Below are 27,427 nucleotides of genomic sequence, written 5' to 3' on the forward strand. Positions count from 1 at the left end.
TGTCTTGTAGAAATCCCTGGAGAACCGTTTTTATTTTTATTTTTTTTGGTGTCATTCTTTTCTCAAATGTTCGCTTTTCACACGGTGCTTACTAATCTGTGAGATAGACAAAGCAGAGCTGACAAAAAACTCTGCTTCGACTTGTGTGATTGTAATATTTGTTACTATTTTGGTTGTTTTCGTGGAGATTTAGGATTGTTTTTTTGTTGTTTTTTTTAGTCTGTCAGACATTGCTTAAAGTTTGCACAATTTTTAGTCAACGTGACATCACGTTGGCTTTCTAGAGCCACTAAAGTCATCCAGTATCTTTGTGGTTGGTGTGAAAATGAGCCTATCACAACTCTTGGATTGTTAAACTAGGTGGTTTTTCAGTTATTGAACTGGCAAACTGAATGTATGCAGATCTAGTCAAATATATAGTGATTTTTTTTTCTCAAGATATTACATCTGTACTGTAGTTCCATATATCAATATTTTATTTTATTTTATCTGTTTATATATTTATTAATCTTTTAAATTTATTAACTTGTGTATTTTCCATATTCTTTTAAATTTATTTATTCAGTTAGTTATGTGTGCATTAATATAATTTCTTATAGTTCAGTTAATGATAATTAGTGATCATCAAATTAGGCGTTACAAAATTTCAACCCACTGTATATACAGTATATATCAAAGTGGTGCAACTAGTTACAAGTTGCATTTTTTAGCCACTCTAAATTTAATTACTGATAAAGAATACCTGAATAGACATAGCAGATTGTTGAAAGTTAGATGGACAGAAATATACATCCATTTCATGATGTAATAATAATTGGTGTACTTGTCAAAATTGGAGCAAGACCGTGCAAAAAAAAAATAAAAAGATAGAAAATTACAAATTGTCAATATCACATTGGGTATCTCTCAATCTCAGTTTCAATCCATTTATGATATATATAGTTATGCATCACAATGCAGTGATAAAGCTATTTCAAACTCCTGCAATGATCATTTATTTCAGCATTCTTCAAGAACCAGAAGGCCAAACTGAGGGAGAACAGAATGCATGTGCCTCTGCTTAGCAAAACAGCTTCTTTTTTTGAATTTGGCCCCAATGTACCCCTAAGACATAATGGTTTTGAGAACTATCAGCACTTGTTGTCATGTAGCCACCTGCCCTTTAAATATTCCTGGAGAGCCACTTGTTCCAATGCAAAAAAAATCCAGTCTGATTTATAGTACGGCATTCCCACTCCCCAGGACTAGAGCGGGGCAGTGTTTATTTGCAAAATGCTTGGAGTCTGACTTGGGTTGACTGTTTGAAAGCACGTTACATAACAGCACTGCATTTTTTTAGCACTGCCATTGTTTCACTGTACATTACGCTATGCAGCCAAACGTAGATCCCGCAGCAAGTATTCTCAACTCAAAAGAGATTATTTCATGGTGATTTCGAACAGTGAAACATGGAGCATGAAGCTTCTGCTCTACATGATTGAATGCCAAAACAGTCAATAGAGCATCTTTTATGGCATTAGTATGTTTGCATTTAAATCTAGAAGTAGTGTGGTGTGTTTCACAGTTTGTATATCTCTCCACCAGGGGGAGCCCTACCTGGCAAGAGTGAGCCAACAATAGATACACTGTCAGTACCAGCTGTTTTGCCCAACTGGTATTACATAATGGCTGGTGGAGGAGCCATCTTGTTCCTGGTCATTGTCATTGTCATGGCCGTTAGCTGTCGCCATCTTACAGCCAGGAGGAACCAACCCACAATGGCCTACTACAGCCCCCACAGTGCACATTACCCGAACGGCGGCGTGCAAAGGGCAGGGGTGACACCCAAGTTGACTGTATGGGTTGAGAAGGGTGATGGGAATTCCTACTGGTGAGACACCAGGAGTAAAAGTTTAAAAAGTTTGCCTGCAAATGGTGACTTCATGATGGAAGTCCTCGATGAAAGCAGATTTCAGACTTGGAGGAGAACCTCAAAGAACACTCCCAGATGCTTGGATTCGGATGAATCCAGATGAACCCAACACTTCAATTTTTCTGTTTCCTCGTTCTGTTCCTGTTCCTTTCTTTCTTTGCTACTAACAACCCTGTCTTAGTGTGCTCAGCTTGTTTACCACATCTAACAAGCTCATATTCATCTGGAGGGACCTTCTTCAAGAGCGAATTTGTATCCAGCCTCATGATGGACGCCAAGCCAAGAGGACGTGTTATCCACTGACCTCAATCACTGATCCTGGACTGACTTTGATCCAGTGTACTATACTTATGTTAAATCAATGTGATTGGACAAGGTTAGAACATTGGGGAGTTTAGAGCTGTTGTGGACATGCCACAATGTTTGCACTTTGACTAGTCCCTGAGATTGATTACGAGTACTTTACCTTATTATAGCAGAACATGGGAACAGACTTTTGGTGAAAGAGAGAACATGAAGCTTTCAGATAAATTAAAGCATACAGGCGGAGGCTCCATTACTGAGAATGTGCTTCATAGCACTTTTTGAATACAACGCAAGCATGATATAATTAGCAATAAGGTAAGGTGAAGTACTGCATAAATGGTTTCTGCATGTAAACATCTTGAGTTAAGTCTGATAAACTGAGAGTCCATGATTGAACATTGCCTTTAAAGTCAACCTGAAATCAAAATTGAGTTTCTTCATACAACTTCTTGGTCTTATTGTGAATGTCTGATCAGTGCAGTGTTATTATAAAGAGAAAAATGTTTGTGTAATGAGTTTCCTTTTTCCACTGTTGTTGCTTAGATCATGCCAATTATTGGGTAATGTTATTGGTAACACTTGTTTTAGGCTGCAGTTGTAGGTAATACAGCCTTCCTAAAACCATATCAATAGATTAATGTCAGTTGTCATTAACATAATAAAGAGTGCTTCAGTAATTCCAAACAAAAATAGATTTGACCAGTAAACGTAGACATTGGGATTCCCAATTAAAAAGCATCTTTTTTTTTTTGGAAATACATCATGAAACTAAAAGGCATAGCAAATGTTCTTTCATGTTGACTTTAAAGGTTGTTTTAGGCATGGTTTCACATCAGTGTGCTCAACTTAAATGAAGGGATGGCACCACCAATGAGATAAGAGAATCATGTTTTGTGTTTGCTTCTGTGCTCTCTGTGTCATTATCTTGGTTATTCCTTTCTATCTTGCATTTCTCACATTTTTTTCCCAAAGATGCCCCAAAACTGTGTTGGCGTGGGTTATTCTGAGCAAATTCTTGTTGGTGTGGAGGCTCCAAAAACAAGTCCCATAAAAAAAGACAGTAATTTCCTTTTTCCATCTCCATGCGTTGAGGAAGCACTGAGCACTGGGGTGGGAGAGAACTTGTGCAGATATCAACACCTGGAAGCAATTTTAGTTCATTGAAGCATCATGATGCTTCAAGAATGATTAGCAGTAAATGCAGTCCAAGACTGCCATATGCTTTTTCATAACCATGTTGGATCATTCACTGAATTGAGTTGTCATTCAGTTTTATAGGTTATAATAATCAGTTCTGTATTAGGTGAGCACCACAAACATACTGTGGCAGTACCATTTGATTATCATATGCACATGCTGTAGTATTTAAACAGTACTCCAAGGTATTACAGTAGTACAAAGCAGTATTAAAGGAATAGGTCACCCCAAAATGAAAACTCACTGTCATGTTATTCCAGACTTACATGACGTTCATACTTCTGTGGAACACAAAAGGAAATGTTTTGAAGAACGTTCATGCCGCTTCTTTTATGTAAGTGGTAGTGGCAAAACAAAATCTCAACGTAGATCATAAAAGTAGTTTGTATGAATAGAAATCATCTGAAGCCATTCACTTTGTGTGAGCCAGAATAAAGTTATTATTTGCTCAAATCTCATTTGGATAGAAATACTTGATGTAAACATTTCCATGTTTGAAAGAAAAAAAAAATTCCAAACACACAGGTTTGGCATGACTTTAGGATGAGTAAATAATGACAGAATTATCAGTCTTTAAGGACATCCAGCAGATCTAGAATAAGGACTCAAAGCTATAAGAAGTATAGAGCCGATCAAAATGGAAGTACAAGGATAAGGGGATTTTTAATGCCATTTCCTGCTGTGAGGTTGTAAGGGATGTTTTTGGCACCGTCATGCAACGTGCTTTTAAAGCAAGCACTTTATCACTCTTTTCTTCCCTAAAACGTGTCCCCCCTTCTTTATTCACTCTTAATATTTTTTAATTAGTTAATGGACCAGATACCATTTATTAAAGCTGCTATAGGCATTCTGTCTCCTGCCCCGTGTCTCTCGTCGACTCGAGAAACCACATTAATGAGTGCGAGCGCTCTCTCGAGAGCGTCAACACATCAGCCAGTAAGGCGTTATGCCAAATAGCCATTCTTCTTGGGCTCTTAAATGCATCACATATACTGAACCGAGAAGCTTCTGATAAAGCAAAACAGCCTATTTTTCATAGACCAGAGGATTTAGGTTGATGTTCACACCCTTTCTGATGTCATCTCAGGGGTTGTCGAACAGTCGACAGAGTTTTCCTCTAAGATGGGATAGATGGGTGGAAGAGATCGCTCACAATGGATCTAGTCAGGCTACCGCCTTCACATCTTTGAGGCATGAGTTCTCACATTGATTTCTCTGCTTTTAGACACAGTGGGCTCCGACTTGGACATATTTGGAACAAAACGACCTGCTTCATAAAGCTATTTGAAAGTTATGGGCCTTTTATTGTACTGCAAAGCTTACTTAGGTGGTGGAGGTGGTGGTGATGTTTCTGATACAAACTATGAATTTAATTATAATGATAAGGATGATGATAATGATGATGCACTTTGCTTTATAAAAGTACCTTCTAACTGTGGTCAGCCTATACCTCAAACTTTGAAATTAGTAAATTGTTTAAAATGCGAATGTGAACAGAATATTTTTGCTTGAAGAATTTGTGTCCTGAAAAACCTGCTTTTAAAATATGATAATAAAATCTTATTTTTCTAATCGTCATTTCTTTTTATATCTATTTATATCATACTGTTATGTCTATTGTAGAAACAAAAGACACTGGCCTATTTCTGCTGCTATATTTGTGTGTTCCCTTAATATGTAAATGCTGGAGTGCTTCCATTAGTAATTATGTAGGTCACACAATGCTATTCTCTGTACTCTGTGATTTTGTTACATATCTTGTGTCCCTTTAAAAATGTATTATTTAACTTTAAGTCTCAAAATAAACTTATATAGATTCACATTTCAAGTATGTGAATGCAAACACTTCGAGTTGAACAAATTTTCACAAGTCATTGTGTTCTCAGGGTTGTCACTATAGAGTTAGTGTAAATTAGCAAGTTAGTTAGCTGTAAAGTCTTGACACGTTTATAGCTAGTTATCTGAATTCTGAATAATCTAATGTTCTTATGATTTGAAGGTGACTATCACCCTATTTTGTACTAAAGTTTGTTAATTCAAGAATGCATGCTATATTTTCATTCATATATATTCATATTCATATATATATATATATATATATATATTCATTAATAATAATTTTGAGCACTTTTTAAGCACAAAATACATAATTTTGAGTCATCTTATTGATTTTAATACGATGTCTACATTTCTATCCACAGTTAAAAAACCAGCGGTTGGAAATGGGCGTCTCTTCAATGGGAAAGACCACATAAATGCAGGTTAGTTCCCACTAGATATAGAACTGCTTCCTAGCAGGCTATTTATTCTTAAAAAAAAAGAGAGAGAACCAGGAATGAGAAATCTTTAAATTATTTTTTTTTTTCTCAAGGTTTTCAGTTTAGTCAAAAACAGATGGTTTGGACATATTTAAAGTGAACATGAAATCAGAATATACCCTAATTACGTACACATTGCATGTTTCTGGTCTAATAGTGAATGATTTGTCCGTGCAAATTTTCAGTCCATTCAATTTCCAATCTTTTTTTCTCTTTGGATATACTGTTTATTTGAAAATACATCACATTATGTAATTAAATGTGCTGCAAATGCCGCTTCCAATTCTTTTCTTTTTTTTCACAAACTGTGGAGCTCCACAGTGCATCTGTGCAAATGTTTGTATGGATAGAGCTGACATGCTTGTGTGGGTATGTACGTGTTTGTTCACATTCACATCGCCCTCACCCCGCATTTCTGCAGGAAAAAACTAATAAAAAAAACATCTACAGTTATCAGACTTTCCGCTCTTCCTTTCCTGCTATCACACAGTTGGAAACCATCAAACCTATAAAGATGTCTTTGTTTTGCCTCTTAAATAAATAAATAAAAAAGACAAGGATGAGTTAATTACCAACTGAAATCTGTTCATCCTTACAGACTGTCAGCCCCCTCCGTCTGTCTTTCTTTCATTCTCCCAACTTCCTTTATCAATGTCTTCCATCTTTTTCTCATTTTCCCTCTACTCTAACACAATGTAATGAAGTCTGTGTTTAGCTTACACTCTACACAAGCTGTCAATCACCTCACCAAGCCATTTGTTGGAACTAAAATGCTAAACTTTAATAAAATGCAACAGATATCAGTCAAAGTGCAAAGGCCGCTCAGCTGGTGCGAGTTTTGGCATCAGCTCGCTGTCAGAAGCAGCCTAATTAAGCCTAATGCAACCGCTAGCAAGGCACAGGGTGCCACAAAAGTGTTTACGGCTTAGTTTTGTCAGCTGAAAACAGCCGACACTGTTCTCCCTCAGACCATTAGTTGGTTAGATGTGTCTTCCTCGTTTGGATACTGTGGGGAAAAACTTCTGTTTAGCCTCCAAAAGCTGTAGTGTTGAACAAAACATGCTTACAAATACATACTGTAATACCACTGATTACTATATTAATTTACCAAGATATATGGTATACCATGATAATCCTTTTAAAGTAATTTGAAGTACCATGGTATTTTCTCCAAAAAAATACCATTGTATAAAGATTTTTTTAATACCATTGGACTTTATTCGTAAAAATTTTTTGGTCCTACCATGGTGTTTTAAACGCGTGCCGTGTAAATACTGTGGTATGGAGGTTTACGTGCAACAGACTTCTGTATTCTGTAAAACAGGTCTTTTGTATGTGCTTCATTAAATATGGAGCTGTTTTACTCAAGATGCCTTCAAAGTGTATATCGAAAATGAGCATAACTGATTTCTGTTTCATAAGTGGATTGAGATCTTAGTTTTATTTTACTTTTTTTTTTTTTTTTTAACTAAACTTAGGATATTAAAATTGAATAAAATGGCAACAATAACAACAGTTAGCTAGGTTAGCTGATTACAATAGATATCGCTATCAGATCATACTGCTGTTAACAATTTCTGACAATCGAATGTGATGAGACCTGAATTCTGGATTTGGTTGGGTGACATTTGACATATACCCCATCCTTGAAATTACCACAGTTCACCATAAAAAAACAGGGTACATGAATTTCAGAAGCAAAATAAATTTCATAGTACTATAGTATTTCCATCTAATGCCACCACATTACCATGGTATCCAGAGGTGGAAAGTAACGAATTACATTTACTCGCGTTACTGTAATTGAGTAGCTTTTTTATGTACTAATACTTTTTAAAGTAATTTTTTTAATCTGTAATTTTACTTTTACTTAAGTATATTTTGTTTAAAGTATTGTACTTCGCTACATTTTAAAACACATTAATTACTGAGTAAAAAAAAAAAAAAAAAAAAAATCGCTCCCTGGAAACTATGTCAGTAAATAATGGGCAGGAGGGCAAACTGGCGCTAAAATCACAAGAAAGACGCTGAAAACGAAACCCCGTCATATTCTGAAGTTGAACTCGAAGGAAATGAATTGAACCCCTGGCCATATGTATGCTCTATTATGCAGTGTAAGCTGTACTTGCCTAGGAAGACCAAACTAGCAGCTTATAAAATCTCGACAAGACATCAACCCTTCGCAAGAATGTAGAGGTAAGATAAATAATTGCATCGTTGCATCGTTGGTGGTTAAAATGAAGCTTTGACATTTTAGCAAGAGGTTTTGCACAAATTAGCCAAAAAGACAGTGGTGAGGAGTGTGCTATATATATCGTCTGCGATAATATCATGTTTTTTGTTTTAATGATGTGCGCGCGCATTTATAGTGCGTTCTTTCACTGTGTGATTCAGTCTCCTAAAATGCATTTAGAATGATCACAAAATTGAAGATATGGGGCAGATTTAATAAATTAAATCAAAATCACACAAAGAATGCCGTCTTTTCCTCCAAAAATAATCATGAATATATACATACATACATACATACATATAACAGTTCAGTAAACAAGTTAATTAAGAGACTTGCGTTTTAGACACCATATTGCCTTTTTTAGCTCTATTTCTGCAACAGAAAATAATTCCAAACACAGCCACCAAAGCACAGTTTTGCGTCTCTGAGCAACGTGACAGTGTTTCGTTCCTGAATGAATCAACCGTTTAAATGATTCGGTTCAATCGCAATGACTCACTTATTAACAGTGACTTGCTGACACATACTGGCCATTTTAATTTCACATTTAAAGTATCTTTTGATTTTTTTAAATAATTAATTTCTTATCATTACAAATGAGTATTCAACATTTTATGTCTTGTATATCAAAACATTATTCATGCATTTGTAACTGCAGGTTAAATGCATTCTTGTCCTGCACTAAACAGTGTAGTACATCTAAATGCCACTTCCAATGAATCTTCTGCATTTCCTCTGCATTAAAAGATGAGTTTGTTGATACTGATTTGCCTGGTAACAGCCCAAATGTCTTATTATTCTAAATAACTGATTCCTTTAATTAAAAACAACTAGTTTGAGATTAATAGACCTGTCCCATTTTTGACTCCCTCCCACTGTTAGAATGTAACTAAGTAATTTTTACTCGGAGTAAATTTTAAATGAGCTACTTTTTACTTTTACTTGAGTTGATTTTTAGACTGGTACTTTTACTTGTACTTAAGTAAAATTTCATTAATGTAATGGTACTTTTACTTGAGTAGAATATTTTTGTACTCTTTCCACCTCTGATGGTATCACCACAGTACCTTTTGTAAGTCTACCATCTGATACCGTCACTGTTTTTGGAGTGAGATCACACTCCTTCAAAAATACTGTTGTATAACCGTGCCATCATGTCCAAAAACAAAAGTGTATGTTCATGAGATTGTTAATGCACATCTTTATGTGCTTTCCCTTTTTCTTGTTGTTGTAGGTTACCAGTTTCCAGAGTGGAGCACAGCCGAAACGCCATCAGAACCTCCGGTGACACACGTAGACGATAAGGACAACACATGGCTGTACTCTCTGGACCCCATACTCCTGACCATTATTGTCATGAGCTCTCTGGGCCTTCTTCTAGGTGCTGTGTGTGCCGGCCTCCTTCTTTACTGTACCTGCTCATATGGAGGCTTGACGTCACGCTCATCTAACACTTTGGAGAACTACAACTTCGAGCTGTATGATGGGATTAAGCACAAAGTGAAGCTTAACCAACAGCGCTGCTGCTCCGAGGCTTGAGGACAACAGATGGGGAGATATCAAGTATCCTAAAATGACCTCTAAATAACCAGATTTGACTCTTTGAAGAGACAAGCCTCATCTCTTAGTATTCCTGGAATGCATGTCCATCTCAGCTGGAAAGCTCCTAGACTGAATTTTCCTAGAGCTTATTTTCCAAGCAGTTGTGCTTATTCAGCTCTAATGCTGCTGCTAAGGACTTCCTTGTCTTTCACTGGATTACATCAAAAGTGGAGAGTTTTGTGCCACAAGGATCAAAACCTTTTCCAGGGATCAGCCTCAAAACAAATGTTGATACATATCAATGTTCTGCTATTCCAAAAAAAGGAGAGTATATCATCTTAGATTTCTAAGAAGTCTAGTTTTTAAAATCGATGATTTGTTGCTGGACTTTCAAGCAACAAACTTCTGTCCGCCATTATTCCCAAAAGTACATTTTGTGGCCTAGATTGTTGTGCATTGTTTTTAAAGGCTTTGGGTTTAATCTTGCTTAATTGTTTTCCCTCAAAGAGACGTTTGGTAGCCCAGGGTGCCCAGATTATATGTCAGTCTTATTGAGTGATTACAACCCATTGCTTTCAGCCAACCGTTTGTTTCTCTTGTCAGTCTGACAGCTTGGAAATGGAAAATTAAGGGTTCTTAGATTTAGTTTTTGGCACAGTGTGTTTTGTGGATTGTAAAAAAAAAAAAAAGGAACACTTGTTAGAAACGAATGAGGATTTTGTCAGTGCAACCTATGGATTGCTGTTACTGGGAGACAAAGACTGCCAAGCTAATGTGTGAGATTTGAGCTAGCAAACAGGTATTAAATAATGTGAAATGGGTTGAAAGGCTGACAGATACTGAAGGTATAGGTTTGAAATACAGTTTCTGTTATTTTTATTTATTAATTTTTATTACAAATTTTTTTTTTACTCTGGGCATTAAAGAATGCAACAGTTATTGGCTCAGAGAACTTCAGGTCCAATGGTTGTATTTTGAAAAAGAAAAAATCATTTTCCAAAATAGACCAAAATCGACACCAGTCATGTGCAGTTTATCTAGGCTCTTGAGTTTTACACATCAAAATGATTGTTTAGAGGTCCGTGAGAGATAAAATAGTTTAGATTTGGATCAATAAAAAAAAAAACATATACAGACATATTTAATATATTTTCTTTAGATCAATTTTTAGAGGCATAGATGAGTGTTACAAAACCAGTGGTCAGTGGTTTACTCAGTGGGTTACATTTACTCACCATAAAAAAATAAAACAACATTTATTGATCATTTAGGTTATGTGCAAACCAGTAAGTGCTTAACACATAGCCTTGAGGATCTCCAGTGGATTTATGTACACCATACAGAAGTTCTTTCCTCTGTTTCATTCCCAGTCTTTTACTCAGTTTGTTTCCATGATTAGGCTTATGTTAACAGGAGACAGGTTTGGTTATAAAACTGCTCCCCTGTGGTTTTCAAAGACTGGAAAAAGGTGGAATACAGATGCTGTAAATCTTTACCTATTTGCTCAGATGGGATTCCCCACTCTCCATACCTGCTTAAAAATGCATTGTTGGAGTTGGTGAAAATAAATGCACCCAAAGCACACTACGCCTTTGCAGAAGATGACACGTTATTAGAGTCTGGGATCTTTGATATGGAGTTTTGAGGATCTGATACTTATCTTCTTGAAGACTCTTGCTAGTGGACCCCTGGACTTTTGCAAGTGCCTTGGAGTTATGTTCCAGCCTCACTATGAACCTGAAAAAGACTGCTTTGGAGCGTTCTTCTGTCTTAAACACTCAAAATACTTGAGAATCACAGCACTGGGTAGAATTCCAGTCTCTCTTTGGACACTTTGTACAGAAAATGTGCTTTTTATGACGATGATTATTGTTATTATGATTATTTAATAAAGGATTGTTAACATATTGTGTTGATGTGGTGTTGAACATTCAAAGGTGGCTCCAAGAGGAACATTTCAAGGTGACTGAGTTTGATGTTTTATGATGAGTATCGAGTTTTAAGGTTACAAGAGCAGGGGCATATAGGATTGATAAATGATAGCACTTTAGCACTGCTCAACAGACTGACACGCATTCAGTTACAGTAAAATACCAGACCAGTACATAACGTACCTCCACTGACAACAAGAGAAGTCCATCAATAGAACCTTTGACTCCATTAAATATCAACACATTCAGCTATACAGTACAAAGCATACAAACTCACTCTCTCTCTCTCTCTTTTCAGCTATGTCTGTAACAGTTTCTCTCATCTCCACATGGGTTCCCATTAGCACAGACCTTCAGTCGCCATCATTTAGGGGCTCACAGCATCAAAGCTTTGAAGTGTCTTACTGTTCCACCCCCTAAAGTTCCCTTTAACCCTCCAACTCATACAACCACCCAAATGCATCCATTTAACTATTTCTCTAACTCAACTTCCTCTCTTCTCCAAAGTGTGTCGCATTTGCCTTTGCCACTCTGGATATTTCACTGACTAATGTTGGGAACAGTAAAAGACAGAATCAGCCTTCACTTAAGAGCTCAATAAATCTATAGCTTAATAAATAAGAAAACACACACACACACGCACATATAAAACAACATTTTTAAAATAATTTGATTATAATTCATTACTGTAAATTAATGTATTAAATGGACAGCGGCATAAAATGTACGACATTGGAACTTAAAAGAAACAGGGTCGCCCATATGGACATCATCAGACTCTGGACACGGCCTGTAAACTTCAAATACTTTACAGTCAAGCTTAGACCATGATCTAGAGAAATATAATTTGCCCTTCTCATGCTTCTTACTGCTCTCAAGATCAGAGTTCTGACTAGCACATTAGTCATTTCTAATGTAGAGTCTCTGAAAGCCATTTTAAAGAAATAACAAATCAGTTATTTTCTTGACAGGAATTAAGTAATTGCCCAAATATTTTAAAATCTTTTATTGGCTGATTCTTGATTAACGAAGATCTGTCTTTAAACTCCACAAGGGGCATCTGGAAGTGTGGCTTTGATCGACGGGCTGGAATGAGTGGTGGAGAACCAGGAAATTGCTCTGAGGAGCGCGGCTGACGGGCTCTGCTTTTCCACCCAAATTATTCTAAACTTTTGTTTCGTAAATGTTGTTTTCCCTCCCTGTCAGATTGAAATCTAATTCTCCATTGGGACCTTGCTGAGGAAGATCAGAGAGCTCTCACTCTTTCTCAGTAAGCCGGACTTTCCATCAAAGCCCAGCCTTGCATGCTTGAAGCTTAAAGGTGATCAGCGTTTGAAGGGGCTGCACTAAGAAATACAAAGAGAGCACAGCTAGTTTATCTCCAGAGAGAAGAACCTGACAAATGATGGAGAAGTAGAGGCATGCAACTGTACTCCTCCATTCCCAGATGGTTATTAAGTCTAATGTCAGTGTCTGATGTAAGGGAGGGCTTTCATGTTGCAGAATATTCATTTGCTTTAACAATTATAACAGATGCTATTTCTTAGCAAGGTCACTCACAAGACCTCCTCGGTCTGGTTGGTTGTATATCAGAACAGATACAGAAACATTTAAGATCAACAGTTCTTGGTTTTTATCTTTGAAAAACAGCATATTGAACAACAGAGTGTCAATAACAACACATCATGCTCTACTGGTACTCTTCACACCAGCAGAACTTCCTCTGCTCTGTCCTTGTACATCCAAAAGATGGAATTATTTCCATGCACCTGAGGTCTGAGGAAATATTTTCAAAAAGTGATTCATTTATTTTTATTATTTATTTATTTTATTTTTGGCAACCCTCAGCAACCCTCTTTAAGTCTCAGTGGAAGAACTATGTAAAAAACAACAAACAAACAAAAAAAAAACTTGATATAAAGTTTGCAAAACAAACAATAAGATTTTATTTTACGGGTAGTTAATGATTAGCTATGAGGTAAATGGTTATATATGTAGAGTATGCGATTTCAAACTAATAAGTAATAAAAATCCAAGATGCAAGAACAAGAGAAATGGTTATTATAAATACTTAAATGTATCGTAATACTAAAATGATCCATAATATAGTTTTAAATGAAGTATTTTACCCCAAATATATATGAAAATATAAAATCATAACTTTTATATATATATATATATATATATATATATATATATATATATATATATATATATATATATATATATATATATATATATACAGTACAGACTAAAAGTTTGGACACACCTTCTCATTCAAAGAGTTTTATTTATTTTCATGACTATGAAAATTGTAGAGTCACACTGAAGGCATCAAGGGCTATTTGACCAAGAAGGAGAGTGACGGGGTGCTGCGCCAGATGACCTGGCCTCCACAGTCACCGGACCTGAACCCAATCGAGATGGTTTAGGGGTGAGCTGGACCGCAGACAGAAGGCAAAAGGACCAACAAGTGCTAAGCATCTCTCGGGGAACTCCTTCAAGACTGTTGGAAGACCATTTCAGGTGACTACCTCTTGAAGCTCATCAAGAGAATGCCAAGAGTGTGCAAAGCAGTAATCAAAGCAAAAGGTGGCTACTTTGAAGAACCTAGAATATGACATATTTTCAGTTGTTTCACACTTTTTTTGTTATGTATATAATTCCATATATAATTCCACATGTGTTAATTCATAGTTTTGATGCCTTCAGTGTGAATCTACAATTTTCATAGTCATGAAAATAATGAAAACTCTTTGAATGAGAAGGTGTGTCCAAACTTTTGGTCTGTACTGTATGATTTAATAAAAAAGAAGAAAAATAGCATTTTTAGTTTGGTTCCAGCTCATAAAGGTGTTTTGGATATGTTGATCTATTTTTAAAATTTTATTTATAATATTTTATAAAATATATATATATATATATATATATATATATATATATATATATATATATATATATATTATTACATACTTTGAAATTTCATTGACAATGACTAGTCTATTACGCGATGATGTGAGAAATAGTGTCATTAGAGAAACTTTTGACTGGTATTGCATGTTTGTAAAGTCAAGAAAGTTGCCTTCATGGAGATCCATCATCATGTGGACTGAATGAAAAAACAGGTACTGCGGGCTCTGCACATAGTGTATTGAAGTGTGGGAAGTTGTGAGATGGAAATCTCAGGATGAGCTCAGGGAGATAAGATTTTTCAGAGTCTTCCTGCTGCCTATGAATCAAGACCAAGCGATAAAGGCTTTTGTTAAGTGACAAAAAATCTATCCACACAAAACAGAGTAAAGACTCAAAATATCTGTTGATTGAAGGAGATCTAGAACAGTACAAATGAGCGACAACAACAACAAAAAGATGGAAACAGTCAGAAAATCTGTCATGCTTCACAGAACGAAATCTAGTAATAAATCAAACAATGGAAGACAAATTTCTTGTGTGTTTGTGCACACTTGGCGAATAAAAGCTCATTCTGATTCTGATATTCACCAATGTGGTAAAATTCAAATTCTGGTCTCCCTAAAAAACCTTATCTTTCAAACGATAAGCAAACTGCACATATGCAATTCCTTTCTGCACAACCCACACACCCTGAGCCAGGAATACACACAACAGCCATCTCCAACAATAAAAAGCACAATCCGCTATACAAATATTCTCAATATCCATTTTTTTTTTTTTAGGGGGGGTGTTGTCATGTGTCATCTGTTGGATGACTCAAACAAACATCCGTTGGAAAGAAATGAGATCCTTTTGCTCTCCTTTTGCTCTCCTACTAATATATCTGAAATACTATATTACACAAAGCAATATAATTAATATACTGAAATTACATTTTAAACACAAAAGAATACCCGGAGGAAGATATTTATTATTATTATTATATATATAATATATGTGTGTGTGTGTGTGTATAATATCTAAAAAACAGGCTCAATTTTGATTTGATAGCTGACCATCTCCGTTTTACTTCCATTTAATTTGGTTGTTTCTTTTTCTTCATGGTGGGCACGTGGCTTCCTACAGTCTGCCATACAGCGCTACCGCCATTGTATAGGCTGCTAACAAGAATTTTGCAGAGTCAAACTGAATAAGCTGGTGGCTGATCATAGACCCCATTGTCTGACAAAGTGGCGAGTCAAAAGTATCTTCGGGAGAACATGACGGAAAGCAGAATGTTTCAGAGTGGCAGAAACACGCCTCAGATCTGGTTAAAGCAGTCTTGGTGGCTGTTGTCATGGAAACAGAGGTGGGCGGCAGGGCTGTCACTGTCCCATTAGACGTGGTGATGAGTATATGGCACGTGGGCAGCTCCGAACTGCTGCACTGCAATAATAAGGCATCATCTACTGTATGATTTGCCATATTAGCATCTCACAAAGGTTTATAAAAGAGCAAGAAGTCCAACATCAAAATGTCTTTGCACTTCTTGTATGATACATTGATCAGAAAAACTAAGCACATTTATCAAAAAGGGGTGATATTTGGTAAGGAAGATTACATTTTATAAATAAATTGTATTGTAGGAGGCATGAAAAACTGAGAGGTGGAAGGAGGTACACAAAGACAAAAGCAAAAAGAACAATGGAGAAAAACTCTCACGTGTTCCTCCTAGACAGTAATGAGATTAAATTGAGAGCAAACAACACTTTGGCCATTTTTTAATTTTCTGATAAATTACTGTAAATACAAAAGTAAAATCTCCTGAGATCAGAGAAACTTATGAGTAATAATATGTTCCTGAGGGGGTGATTTAAAGAAGATGGTCTCATATGACGTAATAAATAGGTTTGGTTTCAGAGGATCCAAAGATTTAATCCTTATGATCTGTAAATGCATCATGACAAATGACATGTACTGGATGTTTTTACACTGACTAATGAATCCATCTTAATGTCGAACATTAATCTACAGCACAAATCCGACCAACGGCAAATAAACAACCCGTGTCATCTTCAAAAACAATCCAATGCTTTTCAAAGCCCTCGAACAATCAGTGAAGTAAAAACTCAAGCCCAGCTTTTCGTCTATCACGAGACGTCAAATCTGACATCTATTTTCACCACTCCAAACGTCCTCTTCACAGATTTGGCTGGAGCCCAGCAGGCGATCATATCACCTTCATGTCACAGCACACAGCTATGATGGATGGCTGTTGTTGGTACTGTAACGCTCCATACACATTATTTGCCAGCACTGCTCCTTCAAACAGAGATTGTCTTTCTCATATGGGGCCACAATAGAGCAAGAATGGAGATTGAGAGGGACTGTTTTGTCATGATGGACCAATGGCATGACTAGAAGAACTCTGGGAGTTCTAGTACATGAGGGTATAGTGGTACCATGATTCAATTGTTAAGGGTAAAGGTTACATACACATAGGATATATATATATATATATATATATATATATATATAAAGTTGACCCCTGACCTCTGGTTCGGTCTTTGGTTGAACAGAAGAGAGGTATGTACTCAGTATCCATCATCTTGATCTCTCTGGGAATTGTTAATATCACAAACAGGGCATATCTCTGATCTCTGTGTCATTCAGTCAGTCAGTGATAAACAGAGGAGGGCTTCGGTGAGTCTAGAACAGGTCTTGGTGTGTACGGTAGGAGAAGCTTGACACGTGGGAGATCTTATCCCTCATTTCTCTGAAATGTTCAGCTTCTGTGCGGTTGAGGAAGGGTTGCCTGATCTTCCCTGGGAGCCCTGTTCTATGGCTCCTTTTCTTTAGTTCTACCTTTATTGTTTTATCTTATTATCTGAGGTTGCTGATGTTGACAGCAGTTTATACAGTACAAGCCTGCCACCATCTTCAGTGATATCTGTGTGTATACTGCCACCAGCTGGCCAAATGGAACAGTGCAATCAATTTTACAAAATGCAGAAAATCATGAAACATGATTCTTACTAATATAATTTTTTTTTAATTAAAATCAATCAATAATTAAACAATTATAGTTAAATGATTTTCAATGAAATTCAATAAACCTTAATAATAATAAACATAATAATAGTTGACACTTACAGTACAAATGTCTGAATTTTTATGCATTAGACAGTAAAATATCAAAACATTCAGTTTTCGTTACACTGTTCTTGTTTAAGCAGAACAGAAAGATCCATTTAGATATAGTGATCTAAATCACATTAGTGCTTGAGATCCATAAGGCTGTCAGTGTTGTCCACAATGTGGCTGTAACAGTAATAGCTGCACTTTTGAAATTCTTATCATGGACGTAGTTTATGATGGACATCGCACCCTGATAAGCCTCTTCACATGTGGGCTGGATTTGATCTTCGGGTAGAATGAAGCCGTGCTGCCCTTCATCTCGTAACTCAAAGGTAAAGGAGTATGGGATCCCTATGAGTCTGGCAAAATCACGAGATGAGCCAGAATTTGCATCTGTGAAGTATATTAAAGTGTTGTCATAAGTGATAAACTTGCATTATTATAAGGTTTTTTTTTTTTTGGTAATGTCTCACTGAGTGACAAAACAGTGATTTAGGGCTTCATGGCCAATACAGATATTTTAATAAAATATTTTATATTTATAAATATATATATATATATATATATATATATATATATATAAATAATTTTCATAATATTATACTGTTGTGATGAACCAATAAATGCTCTATATTAAAAATCAAGTTTTTTTTCTTTCTAAATTAACTTAACACGCTTAAAACTAAAATCAAGTTTTATAACAGTGTTTATATATTTTTTTATCATTCACTTTGAGTTTGCACTAAATTACAGTAATCCAAATGTAAAAACAAAAATAAATGACCTTGCAAAATTAAATATATAATATCGACTAATGCTTATAAATGAAAAATCTTTATCAGACAATAACTAATATGGATATATTTTGCATCTCTACTTGATACTGATGCAGATTGACATAAATACAGCTTCACAAAAATTAAGTTTTGCTTACCAATGGCATTGCAAAAATGGCAGCCATCATGAGTGGAGACGACTGTATTAATAAAACCTTCTAGGTCTTCATATTAGGCGAGTATGCACTGTTTTAAACATACTCACACAACACATTAGGGGAACTGCCCACTTTGTAGCTCTTCCCATGAACTGATTTGATGGCTTTAGCCGCAGCAAGACCTACTTCCATCTGCAAATACATTGATAGACGTGCACATTTCTCCCAATCCTAAAAGATCCTAAAAGCACTGGTTCTGCTACTTACCAGTTCCTCGTAATTGGGTGCTGAGATGTTCGGGTGTCCATAGGGGACAAGGATCAGCTGACCATACGAGTGGATGGTGAGATAACAGAGCAGTTGGTTTTGATGCATTCCCAAAAAGTCAGTGACGGCTTTGGCCTCTGATTCAGACAGAGGACTCGGACCATTATAGATTTCTGAACAGCAGTCCCTGGAAATCCCAACCACTAGTGAAAGAAGACAGATGGATTAAATGATCATGTGAGAACTGTAAAAAACTATTTTATTAGCTCCTTTTGCTTGATTGCATGTCTACTCGTGATTACTGCTATATCATGCTTGACTCTGCAAAAGCACAGCAAATGTGTATCCTTGTAACTTTTTATTTGTTTACCACTACAATATTAGGTTTATCTCTGCCAGCTTAAGCACGCCTGCAATTTAAGACCAATTTAAGGGTTGGACTATGGGAAAGTCATGAATAAAATAGTACATTGACTGCTGCTAAGTCATCTGTTAAATCATGTTTATAATCCTTATCTCTCATTAGAACTAACACTTGGCACAAGAAGTGTGATTTTGAAATCATTTACAAATGTAAAAATAGCATCTACAAATATTTAGTGGCATATTAACCCTTAAAGACCTAGAACATTTTTGGGGCGCCTGACACACCTGCACTTTTCTTTGTTTTGCAGACTTAATCTAGCAGTCAGCATCAAGTGCCATATATTATTATAAACAGGACGACTTACAGTTCAAGTTTAACTAATTAAAAGTCTCAATTTTACTTTCGTTTTCTCAAAGAATGAATGAAATTACAGAATTTCAAAAATGCAAGCAACAGTTGGGTGTTTTTTACTGTGTACTCAAACAGAAACTCCTAAAGTTTGGATATTTTTCTTTAGAAAGCTGTGTCTGGGTGTTTTACACTTCCAAATAAAATTTTGTTTAGATATACCATTCCCCAAGCAAATTATAGCCATTTATTACAATATAAAAGGTGGTAGTGTCAATATAAAATATAATATTTTTGAGTTGCAGGATTTTTATTTGTTTGTTTGTTCGTTTACCTAATTAGTCAACTCCTATTCAACGTTGCTGATTTTAAGTTATTATATATATATATATATATATATATATATATATATATACAGTGGGTATGGAAAGTATTCAGACCCCCTTAAATTTTTCACTCTTTGTTATATTGCAGCAATTTGCTAAAATCATTTAAGTTCATTTTTTCCTCATTAATGTACACACAGCACCCCATATTGACAGATAAACACAGAATTGTTGACATTTTTACACATTTAAAAAAGAAAAGAAAAACTGAAATATCACATGGTCAATGATCATGCTGTCTAATCAGCATCTTTATATGCCACTCTTGTGAGGTGGATGGATTATCTCGGCAAAGGAGAAGTGCTCACTAACACAGATTTAGACAGATTTGTGAACAATATTTGAGAGAAATAGGCCTTTTGTGTACATAGAAAAAGTCTTAGATCTTTGAGTACTGCTCATGAAAAATGGGGGCAAAAACAAAAGTGTTGTGTTTATAATTTTGTTCAGTGTATATATATATATATATATATATGAAAATAAAAAATATACTTACTCCCCCAGTTAGCATAAAAGTTGCGGTTAAGGTCTGTGCCAAAACATGTACAGTTTCCAGTGCCTGGTGATCTGGACTTCCTCCAAAGTCGAGTCTTTAAAAGATACAACATATATTTGCTAAACATATTAAATGTGCAGATATTTTATCTTCATCAAATGTGTGTCATATAGAAGTATTCAAAAGGATGAAACTCACTGTGTCATTAATCCAGGAATAAATATAACCATCCATATTCAGCACCGGGGTGATGTAAAAGTCCAGGTTTTTAAGCAATGTGTTTACCTTTGAGTCTTTTTCGTAGGAGCCCAGGATCTTTTTTGAGCATAAAAAGCAGTTACATAATTATTATTATTTATTTAATTATTATTATGTATTTAATTTAAATATAAATATAAACTTTATATTTGTTGAAACTTATATACACCTACACCTGTATACAAAAGCATTATTATCAAATTTAACTGTCGTATCCATATGACTCTTTAGAGTCACCAAACTACAATAGGAGCTTTACATCCATTGTAATGCCAGTATCAATACTGGAGAGCTCTGCATATATCTATTCATGAGTATGAGAAAATAAGACAGCATTTTTAGGAAAATAAATAGTTCCTGATTCCTGCATTGCATTTACAGAGTAGGAAATTCTAAACAATGGCCTGTCATGTAATATATAATGGATGTGATATTTCTGGGAATAACACTGAAGATGTATGTCATCATGAATAAATGCTTCATAATAACTTTACTGTGGCAAAGTCTCACCTCTTTAACGAAATACTGGCAAAAAGCTGGAGCGATCCATTCCCTGGCATGAATCCCACAGTCCATCCAAACAGCTTTCTTTGTTGTGGTGCTGTTCAAGCCGATCTACATGTCAGATACAAACAAATGAACAAGAAAGTACTATGATAATACCATGGCATTATTTCAAGCACCTTTTAATATTAACACTTGACACCATCACTGTCCCATTGTACCACTTCAGAACTTTTATTAAGGTGCGCAAACATAATCGAAAAGAGGTTGTGTGGTTTTATTTGATCTTGTTAAATGCAATGATTAAAAACTACATTTAATGGCTCCTTTTTGTGTATATGAACAGTTTTTAAAACAGGGTTTATAGTTAACTAAAACTAATATATATATTTATTAAATTTAACTATTAGGCAAGAAGATATAGAGATATTATAAACGTTAACATCATGATTTTCTGTAAAGCTAAGTTGTGAAAATTACTATACAAATACATTTGACTTCACTTTTTTTCTTCTTCTTCTTCTTCTTCTTCTTATTATTATTTTATTTATATTTTTTTTTTATTTTTTATTTTTTGCTTTTCCAATTTACTGTAGCATTTGCAACTTCCTGCATTTCCTTAATGGACAGCTGTGTGTTTTCCTTTTTTTTTTTTTAAATGAGAAGATTGTTTATGATAACAAATGGAGTTTGGCACTACACGTGAGTACCTTTAGTAATGCAATGTTCCTGTTCTCATAAGTTTGCCCATATATCATACTGGAAACAACATCTGGGTTTTCCCTTTCAGTCTGAAACATCCATGCTGAAATCTGTATGGAGAGATTTATCAGGTCAATAAATTAACAAACAAATCAATAAATCAATCAATGTGGTATGCTTGTACAGGAAAATCTCACCTCATCCATGGTGTGGTACTTCGTGTAGTCATATGATTTGTGTTCCAATCCACCAGCAAGTCTGTAATGAATTAAGATACTTTACTGAATCAAAAACAAAAAAAAAAACAAGAAAACAAAACTTGTTTTTCAAACTCAGGAGACCATTAAGATAATGTCAGAACCCTGAAATCTTACCTGTCCTGGACCACCAGAGCCAAGACCAACAAAACACACATTATTGAGCCCTTCATGGTTGGTTTCTTATCCAAGCTTGCTGAACCTGGCAGCATGAACCTAGTACAGCCTAACAGTGAGTTATAAAGTGATTTCTAACTGACAGAGATACCACCTCAACCGATGTTAATATTTAAACCAAATACATTTATTTAGCATCTAACTTATCATAAATCTGTTCCAACAAAATTATCTGTTAACAAAACGCAACTTCCTGTAATCAGGGCATTGTCAATAAATATTAAAGTATCCATGAATTAGCCTTATTTGTTCAGTCAACATATTTGCCTTAAAATTAGTAAACTTGACAAATAAATTTATTGTGGAGTAAATGTTAAAAAAGAAGTCAAAGTAATGGATGACTTAAGTTTTATTTTGTAGTCCAGTCAACAGATGTTGTGTTGTTTAAACAGGTAAAGCCATGCCAACAAGAAAACTATTTATTTTAAATAAGATGAGTTAATTAAACTTAAACAAATCTGTTACCCCGCTGCCTTACAATGTTTAGTTAAGATGAGAACATTTTATATATAGTATACTGTACCGTCAACTCATACTTTTTCGAATGCTTAGATATTTCCAAAGTTTTGTTGTGTGTGACAAGTTCAAACTGTGCACTATAACTGCAAGACATCAGCCCACGTCATCAGTAGTGATATCTGAGCTATTAAACATCATCACATATATCTAGTAATCACTTATCAACAATAATGAATATTTCCTTTGGGCTGGGCAATTCTTTGAAGATTTTATGATTTGATGATTTATTGCCATTTTATATGACATCCTGAAGCATATATGATTCCAGACTGAAGCAGTCCAATAGTCCAAAGGTCATTTATGACTTTTTATATAATAATTGTATTTCCATTTCGACTTTACATTTATTATACACTTTCAAACAAAGATACAAAAGCTTTTACTGGGGCAGTACCTTTTAAGTCACACCTTTTTATCGAAAATGTCCATATTGGTACCTTAAAGGTTGTACCTAAAATATACAAAAGTGTCCCTTGTGTGCCTTTATTTTTTTCAATGTGTTTGTTGTTTTTACCTGATCTCGAATCAGTTGTATAAATTTGTAGACATCTGTTAAAGAAAGTAAAAGAAAGAAATTTAGTTATTATTCTCTTATGATTACCAAAGCTGTCTATAAAACAAATAAAATAAACTCTACAATTTAATAAAATAACACATATTATACATACACTTCATATTTATTTGTAGTAGATATGTTAATTGTATTAAATATGTTACACTTTTAATGAAACATCTGCAATTGTTTTGTTGAAGGTGTTTTTATGCAGGGATGAGCTGGGTTTTAGTTGCATTTACACAGGGTGACCGATAGGTGTCATCAGTGCGGGGCGTTTCTAGCGCTTCGGAAAAATGAATCATTTTGAATCAAAAAGTTTTGTTTCTCCCATCACTACTGGAACAGGGAAACAACTAACAGGGAGAAACACCCACAATCAACTGGCACAGGACAGAACACACAGGGAGGATAAATAGGAAAGGAAATAAGACGGGTAAAGAGGGAGAATTGGTGGGGCAAATGAATTAAAAATGAGGTAATAAGGGTGTGGGGTTGCCAGGTCCCAGAAAAATGTCCAGCCCAAAACGGACTCAAAAGGCTACTTAAAATCCACTCAAAGGGAATGAAAATTATCCCAATTTCTACAGATAAAAGTAAACTGCGACCAAAAAACACAACCACCGGCTCTGTAATGCTCCTGCAACTGCATTTTCAAAATAGACAAATTGTAAAAAACGGCGACCCTGGCAATACTACAAGGGGCGGGACCAGAATGAGAGGCTGACAAAAGAGCACATGATGCACAAACAAACAAAAACAAACATGACAGGAGCCATGTGCTCACAAAAACAAGACAGAAGGGCACATGGCAACAAATTTAAATCCGCCATATGCTCAAACAGAAAATACAACATACAAGACTAATAGGGATGTCAGGATCCCATCATTACAGATCATCACTTGACCCAAAGTGGAGAAAGATGTGTCTTGTATTGGCAATTAACATTAGTTTTGTGCAGTGTGGCACCATAATTAACACTCATAAATTCCTTTTACCAAAGTACAAATTTTGTCTCGGAGTTGCATGTTTTAGGCCCGTGCTGCAGTTTAATCATGATGCTGTTGGATAGGATGAGTAATAGACTACTGTTGTAAACATAAAATATAGACAGGAAATCACAAACATTTTAGCATCACTTGTGTAAAGAAAAGATAAAGGCTAAATACGCAGTGCGAGCATGTGTTTTGGTGGGTATCTTGGCATGCATTGTCATACATTTTTTAAATGCAGAGGAGAAAATTACTGACTCTTTGGAATTCACAGGAAGTGTCTTGGTAAAAACCAAAAATGCCAGTTTATTATCAGCTGATAATAGTTATTATTAGTGTTTTATGTGTTTCGATGCCACATAAAGTACATGACTGAATTTGGTTTTAATATTTGTAGTTTCTTTGTTGCAGTGTGAATTTAAGGAATAGTTCACCCAAAAATGAATATATGTTGGAAATGTATTGTCAAGGATTTGGAGAAATTTTGAATCGCATCACTTGCTCACCAATGGATCCTCTGCAGTGAATGGGTGCCATCAGAATGAGAGTCCAAACAACTGATAAAAATGGATAAATCACAATAATCCACAAGTATCTTGTGAAGCAAAATGCTATGTTTGCAAGATAAAAATCAGTAAGGCATTTCACCTTTAAACTGTTTCTTCTGGACATAAAGTTCATTATGCATTATAATACTTCACATCAAAATCCACTGAGTCCAAACAGCTGATAAAAACATCACAATAATCCACAAATAATTCGCATGACTCCAGTCCATCAGTTAGCATTTAAGGAAGTGAAAAGTTGAGTGTTTGTATGGAACAAATTTCTGGTCAAAACATGAGTCCGTAATCCATAATAATGCTTCCACCAGTGGAAAGGTTCCTCCCCTGATGTCCTCAAATAAAAATGTATAAATAATATAAATCATCAAGGTATTAAAATATTTGTATTGATTGTTTCCGCTTGTAAAAGGTGCTTGCTCTGTGCATATTTCTCTTCTAATTAAGATGAGACAACTCTTTCACTGGAGAAAGTGTTATCATGGATTACGGACTATGGATATTTTGTCCAAAAGCGATGGATGTTTTATCTTTGCCTCAGTATATTTCCTGACTAATGCCGCATTTCCACCAAAATTACCCGGAACATTTGTACCAGGAACTTTTTTTTCCCAGGAACATTCCCCCTCCCAGACCTGTTGCTTTCTGCGTTTCCACCACGGTGTAAAGTACCGGGAAGATTAGGCAAATAGACTGGTGACGTAGGTCTGCGTGCATTTCTCAATACAAAGTACATTGATTTTGGACATGCATTTGTCTCGGGAGTGTGATGTACGCGACGACGCAAATCCAGTAAATCTGCAAACAGCAGCGTACTTGATAACTTCAGTCAGCTGACCATGGCTACTGCAATTTTCCTCTCTGTATATTTACAATAAAACGAAATAGGATATCAAACACCTCTGCCTCCTTTCGTTTTCATTTAAACATAATAACAGCTGGAGAAATGTACTTAGTTCAGAGAAATCTGTATATACAGTCATTACAATGAAACTAAATATTATATGAATTTTCTTTTTTTATTTTCATTTTAACATATAGATAAATTGAATACAGACCAAAGATAACCTGTTAGATTTACCCAAAACGAATTATATTTTATGTTTAACCACTAAAGAGACATCAGAGCCTGCGTCACACATCAGAAGGTCTAGCCGAGGTGAGGCTGCTCTTGGCGGATACATGAGGACTGAGCTCCCACTGATCGCGTGGAGCTCACGTCTCCGAGATCGGCGAAACACATTTTTAAATAGGCGCTGTCTTTATAAATAAACCACAGATTTGAGTTTTAAACAACTACATTCTCGCCTGAAATACTTTTAAAATTACGTTTCATGACACAATAACAGTAATATTATGAAAATGATCCGAATAAATGGTGGTTGAACCCAACCAATGCTGCATGAACTCAACCAATCAGGATGTTCAGCGTCCAAGTCCCGCCCCCGAAAGTTCCGGAACTTTGAAAAAGTACTACCTCGCCAGCAGGGACTTTATGAGGGGCATTTTTTTACCCGGAACTTTATTTAGTTCCTGGTTCCTGCGGTGGAAACACACCAAGTACCAGGCCAAAGTCCCTAGTTCCTGGGTAAAGTTCCTGCGGTGGAAACGCGGCATTAGTGAAGTGAAGTGACATGTGGCCAAGTATGATAACCCATATTCGGAATTAGTGCTCTGCATTTAACCCATCCAATGTGCTGAGGACTGGAACTACACAGCTGCTGATTGTCAGACATGATCACTGAGACAGTGTTGGACACAGAGGAAATTTGTATTGCTCAGCAGTCTGTGAATGGAGTTATCAGTTGTGGTTGATCTGTCAGCTTGGTTTTAGATGATTTTGTCTGGAATAAAAATAGTCAAAAAATTGCTAATATACTGTACAGTAAGAGTAAAAATAGTACATCCGCTGTTGGGATAATTTGGTGAGAAATGTGAATAATTTGGTGGGTCCCTCTTTAAAGAGGGAGGGAATGGAAAAATTCTTTCTCATTTGAGTCCTTATAAGTACTTAAGAAGTCAAAGTCCATCTCTGACATCCATGTACTGTGATTAGAGTGAGTCATTGGTCATCTGTCTCCTTACAAATTGAGGCCTATACCTTTCAACCATGATTAAGGGCTGAAGAACTCTTGCTACTTAGAGATTTTAGTTTCTATACTCATTACGTAATTGTGGTGGTCTAGGATCTTCTTGAAGACCTTGAGACAATAATTTTGGTGTCATTAAGTTTGTGAAGGGCTTCCTAAATGTACAACAATGTTTAAAGACAGAGAGAGACAGAAAGATTACAGAAACAGCTGTGCAGAACTGTGAAGATTACATCATAGATTTTGTCATAGAGGAAATTAACCATGAAGGAAGGGACCGAATAAACATACAATTTCAATTTTTTTTTTGTTCTTCAAGACATAACAGGCAAAAAAGTGCTTGAAGTAATAATAAAAAAGAAGTATCATAAATATAAGGGTGAATTCAGATTAATCGGCACACTTTTGGCATTGAGATAACTGGGACAAATGTCCCAATGATACATTTATATGGCCATTCAATATCACACTGAAAGAAAGTGTTTTATTTGCATTGTGTGTGCTTTTGTGTTTATGTATCTGATATTCCCTATGGTCTCCATGA

The 27,427-nt window shown here is 35.6% G+C and overlaps 2 protein-coding genes across 3 annotated transcripts in view; one reads left to right on the plus strand and one right to left on the minus strand.

Annotated features, from left to right (window-relative positions):
* The window catches only part of LOC132142376 (neuropilin-2-like), an 86,365-nt gene extending 74,950 nt beyond the window's left edge, over positions 1 to 11,415 (plus strand). The window contains exons 16-17 of one of the 2 annotated variants that reach the window (XM_059552189.1): positions 5,617 to 5,676; positions 9,201 to 11,415. In XM_059552189.1, coding sequence (XP_059408172.1) covers positions 5,617 to 5,676; positions 9,201 to 9,505 — 365 coding nt within the window. In that variant the 3' untranslated portion in view covers positions 9,506 to 11,415. Of the gene's footprint in view, positions 1 to 1,584; positions 2,601 to 5,616; positions 5,677 to 9,200 lie in introns of those variants that run through there. The other variant, XM_059552190.1, reaches the window with a different exon arrangement.
* A 6,038-nt stretch (positions 11,416 to 17,453) lies between these two features.
* LOC132141867 (carboxypeptidase O-like) lies at positions 17,454 to 22,210 on the minus strand. Its single transcript, XM_059551529.1, has 9 exons — positions 22,106 to 22,210; positions 21,929 to 21,989; positions 21,740 to 21,841; positions 21,036 to 21,140; positions 20,466 to 20,582; positions 20,268 to 20,361; positions 18,671 to 18,873; positions 18,511 to 18,595; positions 17,454 to 17,862 (listed from the first exon to the last, which is right to left on the minus strand). The coding sequence occupies exons 1-9, from the start codon at positions 22,198 to 22,200 to the stop codon at positions 17,597 to 17,599; spliced, it is 1,128 nt and encodes a 375-aa protein (XP_059407512.1). The 5' UTR covers positions 22,201 to 22,210; the 3' UTR covers positions 17,454 to 17,596.
* Positions 22,211 to 27,427: the final 5,217 nt, after the last annotated feature.

This window comes from Carassius carassius, chromosome 6 (genome assembly GCF_963082965.1).
Source record: "Carassius carassius chromosome 6, fCarCar2.1, whole genome shotgun sequence".
Taxonomy (NCBI): domain Eukaryota; kingdom Metazoa; phylum Chordata; class Actinopteri; order Cypriniformes; family Cyprinidae; genus Carassius; species Carassius carassius.